The sequence below is a fragment of the Stigmatopora nigra genome, chromosome 16 (assembly GCF_051989575.1).
Source record: "Stigmatopora nigra isolate UIUO_SnigA chromosome 16, RoL_Snig_1.1, whole genome shotgun sequence".
In the NCBI taxonomy this organism is placed as follows: domain Eukaryota; kingdom Metazoa; phylum Chordata; class Actinopteri; order Syngnathiformes; family Syngnathidae; genus Stigmatopora; species Stigmatopora nigra.
The window spans coordinates 1,015,425-1,029,170 of NC_135523.1; the positions used below are offsets into that span (position 1 = coordinate 1,015,425).

Consider the following 13,746-nt stretch of genomic DNA (forward strand, 5'->3'; position numbering starts at 1 on the left):
ACTGAGGATCTTGGGAAACCATAGTTGTTGCCTCAGCTACTCTGCGCGCTATCTCGACAAAAGCTAACTAGCCATAGCGACACACCCGAAATGATATTGGCAGGCGATTGCCTCACAGCGGAATACCTTACTCCACTAACCCCGCGCCGTTGGCCACCGAAGCTTTTTACCCACCTAAAAGAACATCAAGATGGCTTCATTAGCTCTTCGCCGGTCCGAGGCAGGTCGACCTAAATAGAGGAAACTTTCTCTCCTCCCGGAGACCAAAAAGGTTAGCGTAAAGTGGGTCAAGCGCTAGCCGAGGCGAGGAAGAGACCAAGAAGCAAAAAGGTGAGATAAGATGAAGGGGGGGGCGAGGGGGGGTGTAGACAATCAGGTGGGCAGCAGATGAAGAGACGAGGGTGCCGGATGACCTTCGAACTTCAGCGCCGAGGACACGCCGACCTGGAAAGTGTGTGGGAGGCGACTTCAGTAGCGGAAAATAAGTCGTAAGCGTCTGAGTTCAACAAAACGGGCGTTATTGACGGTAAAAGTGGCGGCCATTTTGGGAAACACGGTAAAATGGATGCAAGGGTCAATGAGAAATTTAAGAGGGATTTAAAATCCATTATGGCATGTGTAAAGGTTCATTTTTAGTTATTTTTAATATAATATAAAATGATACAAATCAAAACAATTACAAGGTTATGGATTAATTCTATTGCATAAGTAAAAATAATAGCTGTAATAATAATCACATATCAGGTATTCAATTAATAATAATAATTAAGACAACTCCATTGGAAATTAACCAAAAACAAGCTTTCATTTGGCAAAACCATCCCATAATCAAGCAAAAAGAGCATCACGATTTATGACAATATGCAACAATTGTTGGTTAGCCATCACGCTGCATCAGCAATTTCTTAAGCGTCCTTCTAGGTCTGCATTCTGGGGTAAAGGTCACTCCTATCTTCCATTGAATTAAATGCACACACACATATATAAAATAGCATCACAGAATAACTCCAATAGCACATTTTAAAGGTTAAATTCACAAACTAAAACAATATTTTTCCATCGCTATTGGCTTTATCGTATTTTTCAAAAGTCCCAGTTTCGATGTTGGTAGCCTATATTTTCCGCTAATGTTAAACTGTAGCCATCTTTTTTATAGCTTAGCTTCCTTCATCAAGGCTTTCTCTAGAAAGGGGAAAGAATGAGTGGCGTTTGCGTCTTTTTCTTCTTCTTTTTTCTTCTTTTTTTCTTTTCCATTTCATCCGAACTTGCTGATGAAGGTGCTTGACTTCAAAGCCAGGCCATGCGGCGCACTTTTCCCCTCCAGCTCGCCATCGCCGTTGCCGCATTGTGACGGCGAATAAAGAGCGAGTAGAAGCTTCCTTCCTTCCTTTTTTGACCTGGCTTGGTCAAACGTTTGCTTTGTTTCTGGCCTCATATGTCCCAACCCGCTATTTTTAAAAGCCGCAATGACGTTTGGATGGTCGTCAAAAGACGAAAGTTTTCCGTTATTATTTGGGTTGATTGGTATTTTTGAAATGAGAATTTTTAGGATCGATTTTCGTTTGTTTTATGATGTTTGGAATAGATTAGATTAGATTAAATTTAGGTTTTAAATGGGAAATTGGGATAGTAGCAAGAGGATGAGAATACAGACACAGCAAAAGACATTATAGACGTAAATAAATAGGTAATAAGTTAATAAATATATATGTAAATATAGTTTTTTAATTTAGAAAATGGTCTTTGAGGTTTTTTTGGGAGTATTAATATATTTTATTGATATATTTAATTTATATATTTGGTCTAGTATTAGTTTCTTTTAATGGAGGTTTTTTTTTAATGAATATATTTCCCTATAGTTTTAGTTTTTAATTTAAACTCTTTTATTTTTTATTTATTATTATTTTTACTTTTTATAGTTCTATTTTTATAAAATATTTCCTTTTTACTAAAAGTATATTTGTGTGTAATTATATATATTTAATTTTAGCAGTTTGCAACCTTCCTAAAGTACATCATTTAATATTTACTGTAAAATCATATTTAATTATAATTAAATCACAAATAACATTAAAATAAGAATTAATTATACTATTTAAAAAATTATTCTTTGCCTGTCTACGCGTTTCCCAAATTTACCCTGCGGCACATTTATTTCTGATTCATTTATCTTATCAAATAATTGCTTTTTAAAATGAGCCATTTCATATTTACCTTCAACAAATTTTTATTCATTTTTTAATTAGCAACATAAATGATAAATTATAATTAAATTATCTTATTTTTCTGTTTTTTTCCCCTTTTCTTATCACCCCTAAACGATACTAATTGTCAGATTTGCAATTTTACATCATATTTGTCCCCAAATTACCTTAAAAATGACCAAAAAAATCTTCGCATTTTTTGATAGAAAAACCCACATTTTCCAGCCTCCAAAAAACTCGCCCAAGACTTTAATAAAAGCCCAAATAAATCATTTTGAGCTGTTTTTAATTAAAAAAATGAAAAGTCAGGTGTCCCCAAGCAAAAATGACGCTAGTATTGCATTTTTTTGTCTGAATAATAATGGCCTATCAGACTTAATTAAAGATTTGGCAAGTGAATGGAAGCTCAAGTATTTGTTGTCAGATTCAACCGGAGGAAAAAAAGCAGAGTACAATTATTTTGATGAATGCAAAAAGGTAAACAAAGACAAAAATTCATTTTTTTTGCGGAATTGCATGCATTCCAAAACGTGTCTCTGGGTTAAAAAACATTTCTTATTTATAAATGATTGCTACCTGTGGACGTCTAATGGCCGTCCGTCTCTTGTCAAGCTGAGGCGTTCTTTTGCCTTCAAACAAACATGGCCGACTCCGCAGAGTGAAGCAAATCTCTAAATGGTTGAAATTGAATAGCAAAAAATATAAATGAGAGCAGCAGAGGTCCAATTTTATCCAAATCAATGTCAGTTCAGTTCAGTTTAGCTTCAAAACACCACTTTTGTTTTTTATTGAAGCTCCTCATGTTCCCTAGACATAGTTCATCGTCACTCCAGTCACTTTGTCCTGAAACAAAGCTCCTCAAACTCATTCAACTTAGTTTCCCCCTAAGTTGCTACTACTACTGCTACTACTACTGCTACTACTACTACTACTAATAATGATAATAATAATACAAATTATAATAATAATACTACACCTACTACTTCTATTACTACTAATATTAATTATATTACTAATAGCAATAATACTACTACACCTACTATTACTACTACTACTACTACTAATAATAATAATAATAATTATAACAATAATAATAGCAATAATACTACACCTACTACTACTACTAACAATAATAACAATTATGATAATAATACAGGACCTACTACTATTACTACAAATAGTAATTATAATAATACTACTACCTAGTACTCTTACTACAGCTACTACTACTAAGAATAATAATTATAATATTACTACTACCTAGTACTATTACTACAGCTACTACTACTACTACTACAAATAATAATTATAACAATACTACTACCTAGTACTATAACTACAGCTACTACTACTAATAATAATAACAATTATGATAATAATACAGGACCTACTACTACTACAAATAATAATAATCATAATAATACTAATAGTAATAATAATAATACTACCTAGTACTATTACTACAGCTGCTACTACTACTACTACTAATAATAATGATAATACTAACAGCAATGGATAATTATAGTATTTCTACTACTCATAATAATTATAATAATACTAATAACAATAATAATACTACACCTACTACTACTACTAATAATAGTGATAATGATTGAATTGCCACCATTATTGTTATACCATCTTTTGGCTTCTCCATTGGTTTGCTTTTTCTGGGCATTTTTAATTTTTTTTTTAGCTGCTTTTCCAACACACTTGTCCTCCTATAAATCGGATTTCCATTCTTCACCCAGCGATGGCCAACATGCTCTCTCTCCTGTCCTCTCTGATGTCCGTCCGTCCTTTCTTCCTCCCCCGCATCCCGCTCTCTCATCCTCACCTGCCTCGCCGCCGCCATCGTGTTTAATGGATGCCCGGCGTGCTCCTTTCCCCGATTGTTCAAAAAAAAAAAAGTCAAAAAGTTCTTCTCTCCAAAAGGACTCTCGTTTGTGTCCAAAGTTGGGAGAAGTTTTTCCAGCAGAACCGTCCAATTAGTCACATTTCTTATTTATTTATTTTGGCATTTTCTGGTTACAGGGGCCATAATCAACGAATGGAGTTTTTGGGGGATTCCATCATGCAGCTGGTGGCCACAGAGTATCTCTTCATTCACTTCCCGGACCACCACGAGGGACATTTAACCGTAAGATTCTGTCCACTTGTTGTCGTCTTATACTCGGGTTTTCTGAAGTATCAAATTTGCCAGAAAAAGTACTTTCTTTTTTTGGCACTACATTTAATTGGATGCTATTTTTTTATCGTAACATAGGTTATGTTTACATTTACCATTGATGGCGCTAGACCTCCAATTCACTTTCAATTGGACAGCTGAACCATTTGTCCATTATTTTTAGTCCAAATCAATATGATTTATAACCGTTGGAGTTTTTGACCAATACATTTGAAGTTAATTGATTTTTTTAAAGGCCGCTGAGAAAAATTAATGAAAAATTATTTTTGAAAGCTAGAATATATAGAAATTTTTCAATAAAGAAATAGTGTATTCACCATTTTTCCCATTTAAGTAAAAAATACTACCTTAAATATTTATTCTTGTTGCTTTATTATTTAGAAAAAATAGTCACAGAATTTTTAAAAATAAATCAATAAAACCAGAGAATTTTTCCTATTACGAAGCTCCAAATTAAGACTTTGAATATCAAAATAAAACATGAAAATTAAGTAAAAAAATATTACCTTACATTTTTAATCCTGTCACTTTATTGTTTAGAAAAATTTGTCGCATAATTAAAAAAAAAAACTCAATAAAACTAGAGAATTTTATCACCCACTTTAACACCCAAATTGAAGTCCCCATGTTTGTAAACACCCAAATTTCTTGTCAAAATATCTTTTAATCATCATCTAAATACCTGCAAACCCAACACACATCAATCCCCGCCCACATTACCACCCAAATTGGACTCCCCATGTTTGTAAACACCGCCAAACATTTAAAAAATGCCAGTTTATCAGCTTCAAACCACATTTCCGTTTTTTTGTTGCCATTGATCTCCACCCCAGTCCGTCAAAAACCCACGATATCTACCCCTACCTCCCCGTCAACATCCACTCAACACAACCATCCCTTTGTCGGCGTTTCCCCGACCCAAATAAAACCTTCGCGCCACACAAAAGCCAACACAGGAGGCCATTTTACCACGTCTAGTTCCAGCCAGCGTCAGCGATTCTTCGCGCCGGCGACGACAGGCTGCGGGCCGCCTCGTTTGAAGTGGTCTGAAAGCGAGAGCTTGGCCACGGCGAGATGGGGCGAGTGACGTCAGCCATCTTGAAAGGGCCGCCTTAAGAGGTTCCAGATAAGCTACATCTGAAATGGATTTCAATAAAAGTGCCTATTCAACTAGTGTGTACGCCACAGACATCATTTTCCATTCTGTTTGCTCCCTGCCCGCCCCGCCTCACTCTCTCTTGGTGTATGCATCTCGCAGCTATATTTAGCTTGTTTGTGTTTTTTTTTTTTATCCATTTTTTTCCCTTCTGGGGACGTGGATGTTGTAGCGAAAAAACACGACGCCGGCCGCGAGTCAAGCGTGCAATATTTACCGGAACGTCGCGCAATCTTCCCGAAACACTTACTGGGGAATTACCATTTTTGGCCGACATGAATTATTTCAATACTGTTTCGGGGGGGCTTTTTTAAAGATTTTTGGGACACTGCTTGATAGCGAAACCTGTGGTTTCGTAGAAAAGAACTTTGGACTGTTTTTTTCGGAATTAAGTTTAGTAATTGTGTTCAAAAACTTGTATTTTCTCGTATTTGTAACTAAAAAATAGTGACTGAACTAAAGGTACGGCTAAATGAATTAAAAAGCTGCCTTTTTGTTGTGTTTTTATTCTAGCTACTGCGCAGCTCGCTGGTCAACAACCGTACTCAGGCCAAAGTGGCGGAAGAGTTAGGCATGCAGGAATTCGCCATCACCAACGACAAAACCAAACGGCCCGTGGCGCTTCGGACTAAGACTTTAGCCGACCTGCTCGAGTGTAAGTACAAGCGCTTTTCTTTTTTTTTTATTTACTCTCCCTGAAGGCATCTTCATCCCTTCATTGTCGATGGATGGAGTGGCGGTGCAATGCTCCACTTTCCCCACCATTTCAGTGAAGCTCAGACCGTGACTGGACGTTTGGTCGCCCGGACGTTTGGTGGCCCAGACGTTTGACAACTTGACAAAATTTACTGTTGAAATCAGCTCTCAAAATTATATTCATGAGAGAGAGTTTACAATCTAAGAGAGAAGTTTAATATCTAAGTACTGTTTAATATCTTAAGTACTGTTTAATATCTTAAGTACTGTCTAATATCTATGTACTATCTAATATCTAAGTACTGTTTAATATCTAAGTACTGTCTAATATCTAAGTACTATCTAATATATAAGTACTGTTTGATATCTAAGTACTGTTTGATATCTAAGTACTGTTTGATATCTAAGTACTGTTTAATATCTAAGTACCGTTTAATATCTAAGTACTGTCTAATATCTAAGTACTGTCTAATATTTAAGTACTGTCTAATATCTAAGTACTGTCTAATAGCCAAGTACTGTCTAATAGCCAAGTACTGTCTGATATCTAAGTACTGTCTAATATCTAAGTACTGTTTGATATCTAAGTACTGTTTAATATACTGTTAAAACCAGCTTTCAAAATTATATTAATGAGTTTAATACCTAAATACAATTTTCAACAGTACTTAGAATATAACTAAAAGTTCTCTCAATGTCTATTTTTGTACTTCAATCCACTGCAAATGCGTACAACAAATTCTACAAAATTATATTCCACGTTTTTGTAGACTTTTTAGTTTCGGGGGACGTTGAAAAACTTTAGGGTATTTGTACATTATATAAATACCCATAAGTACACTAAAATGACGTTTTCGCTACCGCTATTGACAATTTTTTATGTATTTTCCAGCTTTTATTGCGGCGCTCTACATTGATAAAGACCTGGAGTTCGTGCACACCTTCATGAACGTCTGCTTCTTCCCGCGACTGAAGGTGAGCGAGCGAGCGTCCGTCAATAGCCTAGCTCGCCCGCCCGCCGGCCGTTGATCAATGAGCCGCTGAGAGAGACCAATCAGAGGGAAGAAGCGCTAATGGCGCTTGCTTAATGGCGCGAGCATTGACGCAAAAGGCTCCGATCGCTATCTCGCTCGTCCTCGGCGGGAATGGCCCACGCCGTCGGCTTGTTAGCCGCCTTGGCCGACCGACATTGATTGGCCGAGTTCACTTGCGGGCGTGCGTGGCGGAGGATGAACACCGGCCGAGTTGGATGGATGGATTTGACGAGCTTTCCAAAAGCGCAAAGATACGTGAGATTGGACAATTTGACACGTTTTGAGGGATTAAATAGGGTTTATTTATGTAAAATGACTTGGTGGATCATATAGTTAAAAATCAGAATAGAAATTTCATGATAAATTAATAGCGGATTAGCCTAGTTAGCTTAATTTCGATAGTTAGGGTTTTTGTATTGTTATATTATTTTGTTGTCATTAGAATTATTTTTAAAAGATAATTCAATGTCAATAACAATAGAATTCAAGTACAAAAGAAACAAATATTTTTAATAGTATTTATATAATTTTAAATAGTTTTTCCTATTTAAGTTTTTCCTTTCAAAGTAACACATTTGTACTTCTTATCAAAACTATGAATTTGTAAAATTTAACCATTTTAAGGCCATTTTAAGGGTGCGACTTATATAAACAAATAATTCAATGTCCATAACCCTAGAATTGGATTTAAAAAATACATTTTTTAAAGTAATATTTTAATTATCAATCAGAGGTCGGCTTATACACGAGTAATTTTAAAATTCAACGATTTTTAAGACAATTTTAAGGGTGCGACTTATATACAAAAATGTATTCAATGTCAATCACACTAGAATTCAAATTAAAAAAAATATTTTTTAAAATAATATTTAAATTGTCAATCGGGGGCAGCTTATACGCGAAAAATTGTCAAATTCAACAATTTTAAGGGTGCGACTTATGTACGAAAAAAAATTCAATGTCAATAACAATAGAATTCAAGTAAAAATTGTTTTTTTATTTAATAGTATTTAAAACAGGATAGCATCCTATTCCAATGTCCAATTTCTTCAATGTCAAATCAGATTAGACGTCTATTGCCGTTGATATTACGACGTGAGCTAATTTGTTGGCGAAAAACCTTCCTTCTAATGATTCGTCCTTTTCCCGTCATGCCGACCTGCGGCGTTTCCAACTCGTAGAAGCGAGCCGGCGCCCCCGAGAGACCAGGTAGCGGCGGCGGCGATGGCGGTGACGGCGAGGAAACCGAGTGCGGAGCCTTGAGAGGTCGGGAGCAATAAAGCGAGAGAGAAAGAGAGAGCGAGCTCTTTGGAGAAAATTAATAGGAGCAGACAGTTGCGGATTCCGACTGGCTTCCTTTTTATGAGCGGGGCCGCTTCCCCCGTTAATGGAAGAGCTTTTAGAAGTCCCTCCTGGATCGGGGGCGCCGCACCTGGGAGACTCCGGGCCGCTCGGTATTTCTGGACGCCGATTGGCTTTTGTCTTATGTAGTAGTCTGCCGTTTGTCCGCTTGGACGTACGGAGAAAGAGAGTGCTCGGTGGGAAATGGAAATGGAATAAAAGCACAGATTTGTCATTTCTGTAAAATGGGAAAGAAGGGGGTAGTTTTTGGTACTCTGGAGTTTGGGTTGAAATGTCCTCTCAGTGGCAGTGGGAGGAGCTTGGGTGAGTGGTGACTTGGTGAAATGGTATGGAGGAGGGAGGGGCTTGAGGGAGGATGGTGTGGTGAGTTGGTGTGTTTTGGGTGGCAGTGGGAGGGGCTTAAGTGAGTGGTGATTTGGTGAAATTTGTGTTGAAGTGGTATGGAGGTAGGAGGGGCTTGAGGGAGGATGTTGGGGTGACCTGGTGCGTTTTGAGTGGCAGTGGGAGGGGCTTAAGTGAGTGGTGATTTGGTGAAATTTGTGTTGAAATGTTATGGCGGGAGGGGCTTTAAGAAGGATGTTGTAGTAATTTGATGCTATTTGTGTGGCAGGAGTTCATCCTCAACCAAGACTGGAACGATCCAAAGTCCCAACTGCAACAGTGCTGCTTGACACTAAGGACCGAGGGCAAGGAACCCGATATTCCACTCTACAAGTAAGACACCATACACACTACATGCCAAATGTCCCATCCCTTCAGGCTGGGACACTGGACCAATCAGTCTTTGTCCAAATGCTAGCAAAACAGTTAACAGTAAATATTATTGTGAGTGCAAACTTTATTTTTAAGATTAAAAACTTAAACATGATCTTGGAGATATAATTAAAACTTAATCTTTTCAATAAGCTCCGCCCCCAAAATGCACAATTTATTAAATAAGGTCCAGTTATTTTTTTCGTAAAGGCGTCCACTGTAAAGCGTCTTAGTTTGTCGCCACGGCAACAAAGTATTTTCCGTCAAATTCCGATCCCGACTTGACCTTTGACCTTAAAGGGCGCGCTGGGGTGCCGTGAACTCGCTCCATTCATGCATAGGGAAAAAAAGAAGCGCTACAATGTAAAGTTGACCTTTTAAAAAGTAGTTTTTCCACTTTTAATAACAATAAAAATAGCATTGAGAACATTGGGGAATTGAAACCAGCACGTTTAAAACCGGGTTCGACTTCGGCGCCCTCTTGTTTGCGGCGCGCCAAAACGGAAGGTGAATAATTGACGAGGTGACCACGTTGCATTAAAAATGGAACGCGAGCGCTCTGGAAATAAGTCAATTGTGCGGCTGAATAATTCAAGCAGGCGTGTTTATGCAAATGTTAACATTTTCAACATGGAGACACTTTTGTTCGCACGTCGCTCCCCGCAGAAGTAAAAGAACGTCACGAATATGCTTTTTTTCCGCTTTTTAACAAGGTACAACATGTTTTTTTTGAGAGTTTTTCGTGTTTGGGTTGTTCTTTATCCTCGTACTCGCTGTAACAGTTTTTTGGGGGGGTGACGGGACGCTTTGATGAAAAAGGCCGCCGCCTACTTGAGCTGGAGAGATTTCAATTGTATTTGTCGCCATGGCAACTCGTCAAGAGGATTTATTTTTGGGGGACAGTCAATTTGACAGATTATTATTGATGGTTATAGAAGAGCTTATTGGCTGAAAAATAGTTTTTTGTAATCATGAAAATGATTCTATTGACTTGATGGATTTCTTTAAAAGTAATTGGTTATTTTAGTTTTGTTTTATTTTGAAGGGGCACTAGCTACAAATTAAAAAGAGGAAAATATGTAGGAAATTAGTGGTAATTTTTTGTTTTTGGCAGAAATTTGATTTTAAGTAAATGTAACAAAAACAAACTAAATCTAGTGTCCATTTTTGGTTTAATTAAATAAAATACTGGTAAATGGCTTTATATAAAGTACACATTTAATTATTCCCTTCAAATTAAAAGTAGTTGTAATTTTTTGTTTTGTCCAAAATTTGATTTCAAGTAAACATTAAAAAAAAAAAAAACTAAACCCAGTGTCCGTGTTTTTAAAACAAGATAAAATACTTTTAAAGGCTTTATTTAATTAAAAAAAACATTTATTTACCTACTACAAATTAAAAAAAATAAAAATATGTATGAAAATTGTTATAATTTTTCACTTTTTGTCCAAAATTTGATTCAAGTAAACATTAAAAAACAAACTAAACCCACTGTCCATGTTTTCTTTAAAGAAAATAAAATGCTGATATTAAATAAAAGCTTTATTTAATTTTAAAAAACAACACACTAATTTACCTACTACACACTAAAAAAGAAAATAAAAATATGTATTAAAATTGTTATAATTATTAGCTTTTTATCCAAAATTTTATTCAAGTAAACATTAAAAAAACAAACTAAACACACTGTCCACATTTTCTTTAAATAAAATAAAATACTGAGATTAAATAAAAGCTTTATTTAATTTTAAAAAACAACACACTAATTTACCTACTACACACTAAAAAAGAAAATACAAATATGTATTAAAATTATTATAAATATTAGCTTTTTGTCCAAAATGTTATTCAAGTAAACATAACAAAAACAAACTAAACCCACTGTCCATGTTTTGTTTTTGTTTATGTTGGTAATAAAAGCTTTATTTAATTTTTTAAAACAACACATTTATTTACCTACTACAAACTAAAAAAAAATAAAAATATGCAACAAAATAGTTATAATTATTACCTTTTTGTCCAAATGTTATTCAAGTAAACATTACAAAAACAAACTAAACACCCTCTGTCCATCTTTTGTTTAAATAAAATGATGACCCTTGAAAAAGTTCGATTTGAAAATACAAACAAACGCTGCATTGTGACGAATTCCAGTAAATCTGTAGCGTTTGTAAATAATTATTTTTCTTGTTTCTTTTGTATCCCCCGACGACCGCGGCGCGTGGTTCGGCCTTGGGCCTGCTTTTTCTTTCATTTCTTTTGCTCATTGTTTGGCCTCACTTTTTTGTTGTTGTTGTTTGTTTGTTTTCAGGACGCTCCAAACGGTGGGGCCTTCACATGCGCGTACCTACACCGTCGCCGTTTACTTCAAGGGCGAACGTATCGGATGCGGAAAAGGCCCCAGGTAAGATAGAACAAAATGGCTTGGAACTATTTGACAGAATTTGATTGAAATTTATTATTTATTGCGTCGTTTTGACTTAAGGAGCAAAACTTGGGCTAAGAAATTTCATTTTTTAATCAAATCCACCACTAAAAGTTCCCTCAATGTTTATTTTTGTTGTCCAATCAAGTGCAAATGGGTAGGACAAATTCGCTAAAATTATATTTTATGTTTTTTGTAGACTTTTTTGTTCCGAATTGAAACTTATTCTCATTTATTTGCCGATCCACCATAAAAATGGAACTAAAAGTTCTCTCAATGTTTATTTTTGTAGTCCAATCCATTGCAAATGGCTAGAACAAATTTGACAAAAATATATTGGACGTTTTTTGTAGATTTTTTAGTTTCGGGGGACGTTAAAATTTTTTAAATTTGCTCTCGTTTATTGCCTCATTTTGGCTTAAAACCAGTTCAATCCAGTGCAAACAGATAGGACAAATTCGACAAAATTTTATTTCACATTTTTTCTAGACTTTCTTTGTTCGGAGGTGACGATAAAAAGCTCGAAAAATTGTTATTTACTCATTTATTACGCCCTTTTGGCTTAAGGATCTCAGAAATCTTGCTTTTCTTAGCAAATCCACCAGAAAAATCCAAATAAAATTTCACTCAGTTATTTTTTGTTTAATTCAGTGCAAATCAGTAAGACCCATTCAACAAAATTATATTTCACATTTTTTTGCCTTTTTGTTTTGTTCTACAGGACAATCAAAGTCTTCAAAAATTATAATTTACTCTGAATTAATTTGTCGTTTCGTTTTAAAAGAACAAACATTGACCTAAAAAATATCACTTTCCCAATTTTTTTTGCAGATTCATCCTAAAACTAACAATAACACTTCTCTCCATGTTTTTTTTAATTTAAATCCAGTGCAAATGGGTTAAAAACATTAGACAAATAATATTATAGTGAGTGACTATAGTTAAAATGGATTGCAATTGTATGATTGTGAATTGACAGTCTTAAAAGAGCCACGTTGGGCTCTGGAACCGCAGTCGACGAGGCGCCAAAAGGGTTAGAAATTGACATCCTGTCAAAGAGCGACTCCCCGCCGCCTTGGTAATGGGCCGCCGCCGCCCGAGTCAAGGGGGCGCTCCGTCCACGCCGTTTATTAGCGTAATTAAGCCTTTCTATCGGTAGACGCATTACGCACAATGAAAATCAATCGATCCAATATTGATTTGACGTAAAGTGCCGTACGGTGAAAGAAATGGCGGAGACCTGATGGCGGGGAAAATTGGCACCGACGTAATTGTCAAAACCACAAGCCCAGTGGAGAAAATTAGCCAGAAACAAGTTTTTAGTTGTAAGTTTTTGTCAATTTGACTGTCCATGACTTTTTTTTGCAAATTTGGTTCATCATTAAAAGTACAGACATTTTAATTTGAAATAAAAATACTAAATATGGAAATTTGACCTTTAAGTAAGAATAAATTTTTTGGCATTTTTTTTTAACCAAAACATGGGTCAAATTTAATTTTTAAGAATAAATATACGAATGAGAAAAATAACTGAACTCATAAATATTCTACAAAATTGGGTTCATAACAAAAATTAAAACTATTTTAATTTAAAAAATCTATAAAAAATGTCAATTTTTCCCTTTTGTATAAACCCAAAATTATATAATAAAAATTCCACAAAAAACATATGTTTAAACATTTAATGCCAAAAACTAAACATTTCAAACAACTAAATTTGACTGTCAATAAAAAGAAAATACCTAAAAATGCTAAAACAAAAAAAAAAACGTACCGCAAACTCTGATCAAAACGCGAACACTTGCCAAACTAAGATAACAATTAAAAAAAATCAAAATGAGCTTGAATTTTGTAAAGGAGTCGTCTATTAATCCCACCCACGACTTGACTTGTGGATTAATGGCGGGGTGCCTAGGGGTCATGTTTTC

At 35.4% G+C, this 13,746-nt stretch overlaps 1 protein-coding gene across 1 annotated transcript in view; it reads left to right on the forward strand.

Moving 5' to 3' along the window:
* Positions 1-13,746, forward strand: part of drosha (drosha ribonuclease III) — a 68,332-nt gene that overhangs the window by 51,398 nt on the left and 3,188 nt on the right. Inside the window, exons 25-29 of the mRNA XM_077735479.1 lie at positions 4,239-4,344; positions 6,062-6,203; positions 7,137-7,219; positions 9,251-9,354; positions 11,705-11,797. Of these exons, the coding sequence (XP_077591605.1) occupies positions 4,239-4,344; positions 6,062-6,203; positions 7,137-7,219; positions 9,251-9,354; positions 11,705-11,797 (528 nt within the window). The remainder of the gene's footprint in view (positions 1-4,238; positions 4,345-6,061; positions 6,204-7,136; positions 7,220-9,250; positions 9,355-11,704; positions 11,798-13,746) is intronic.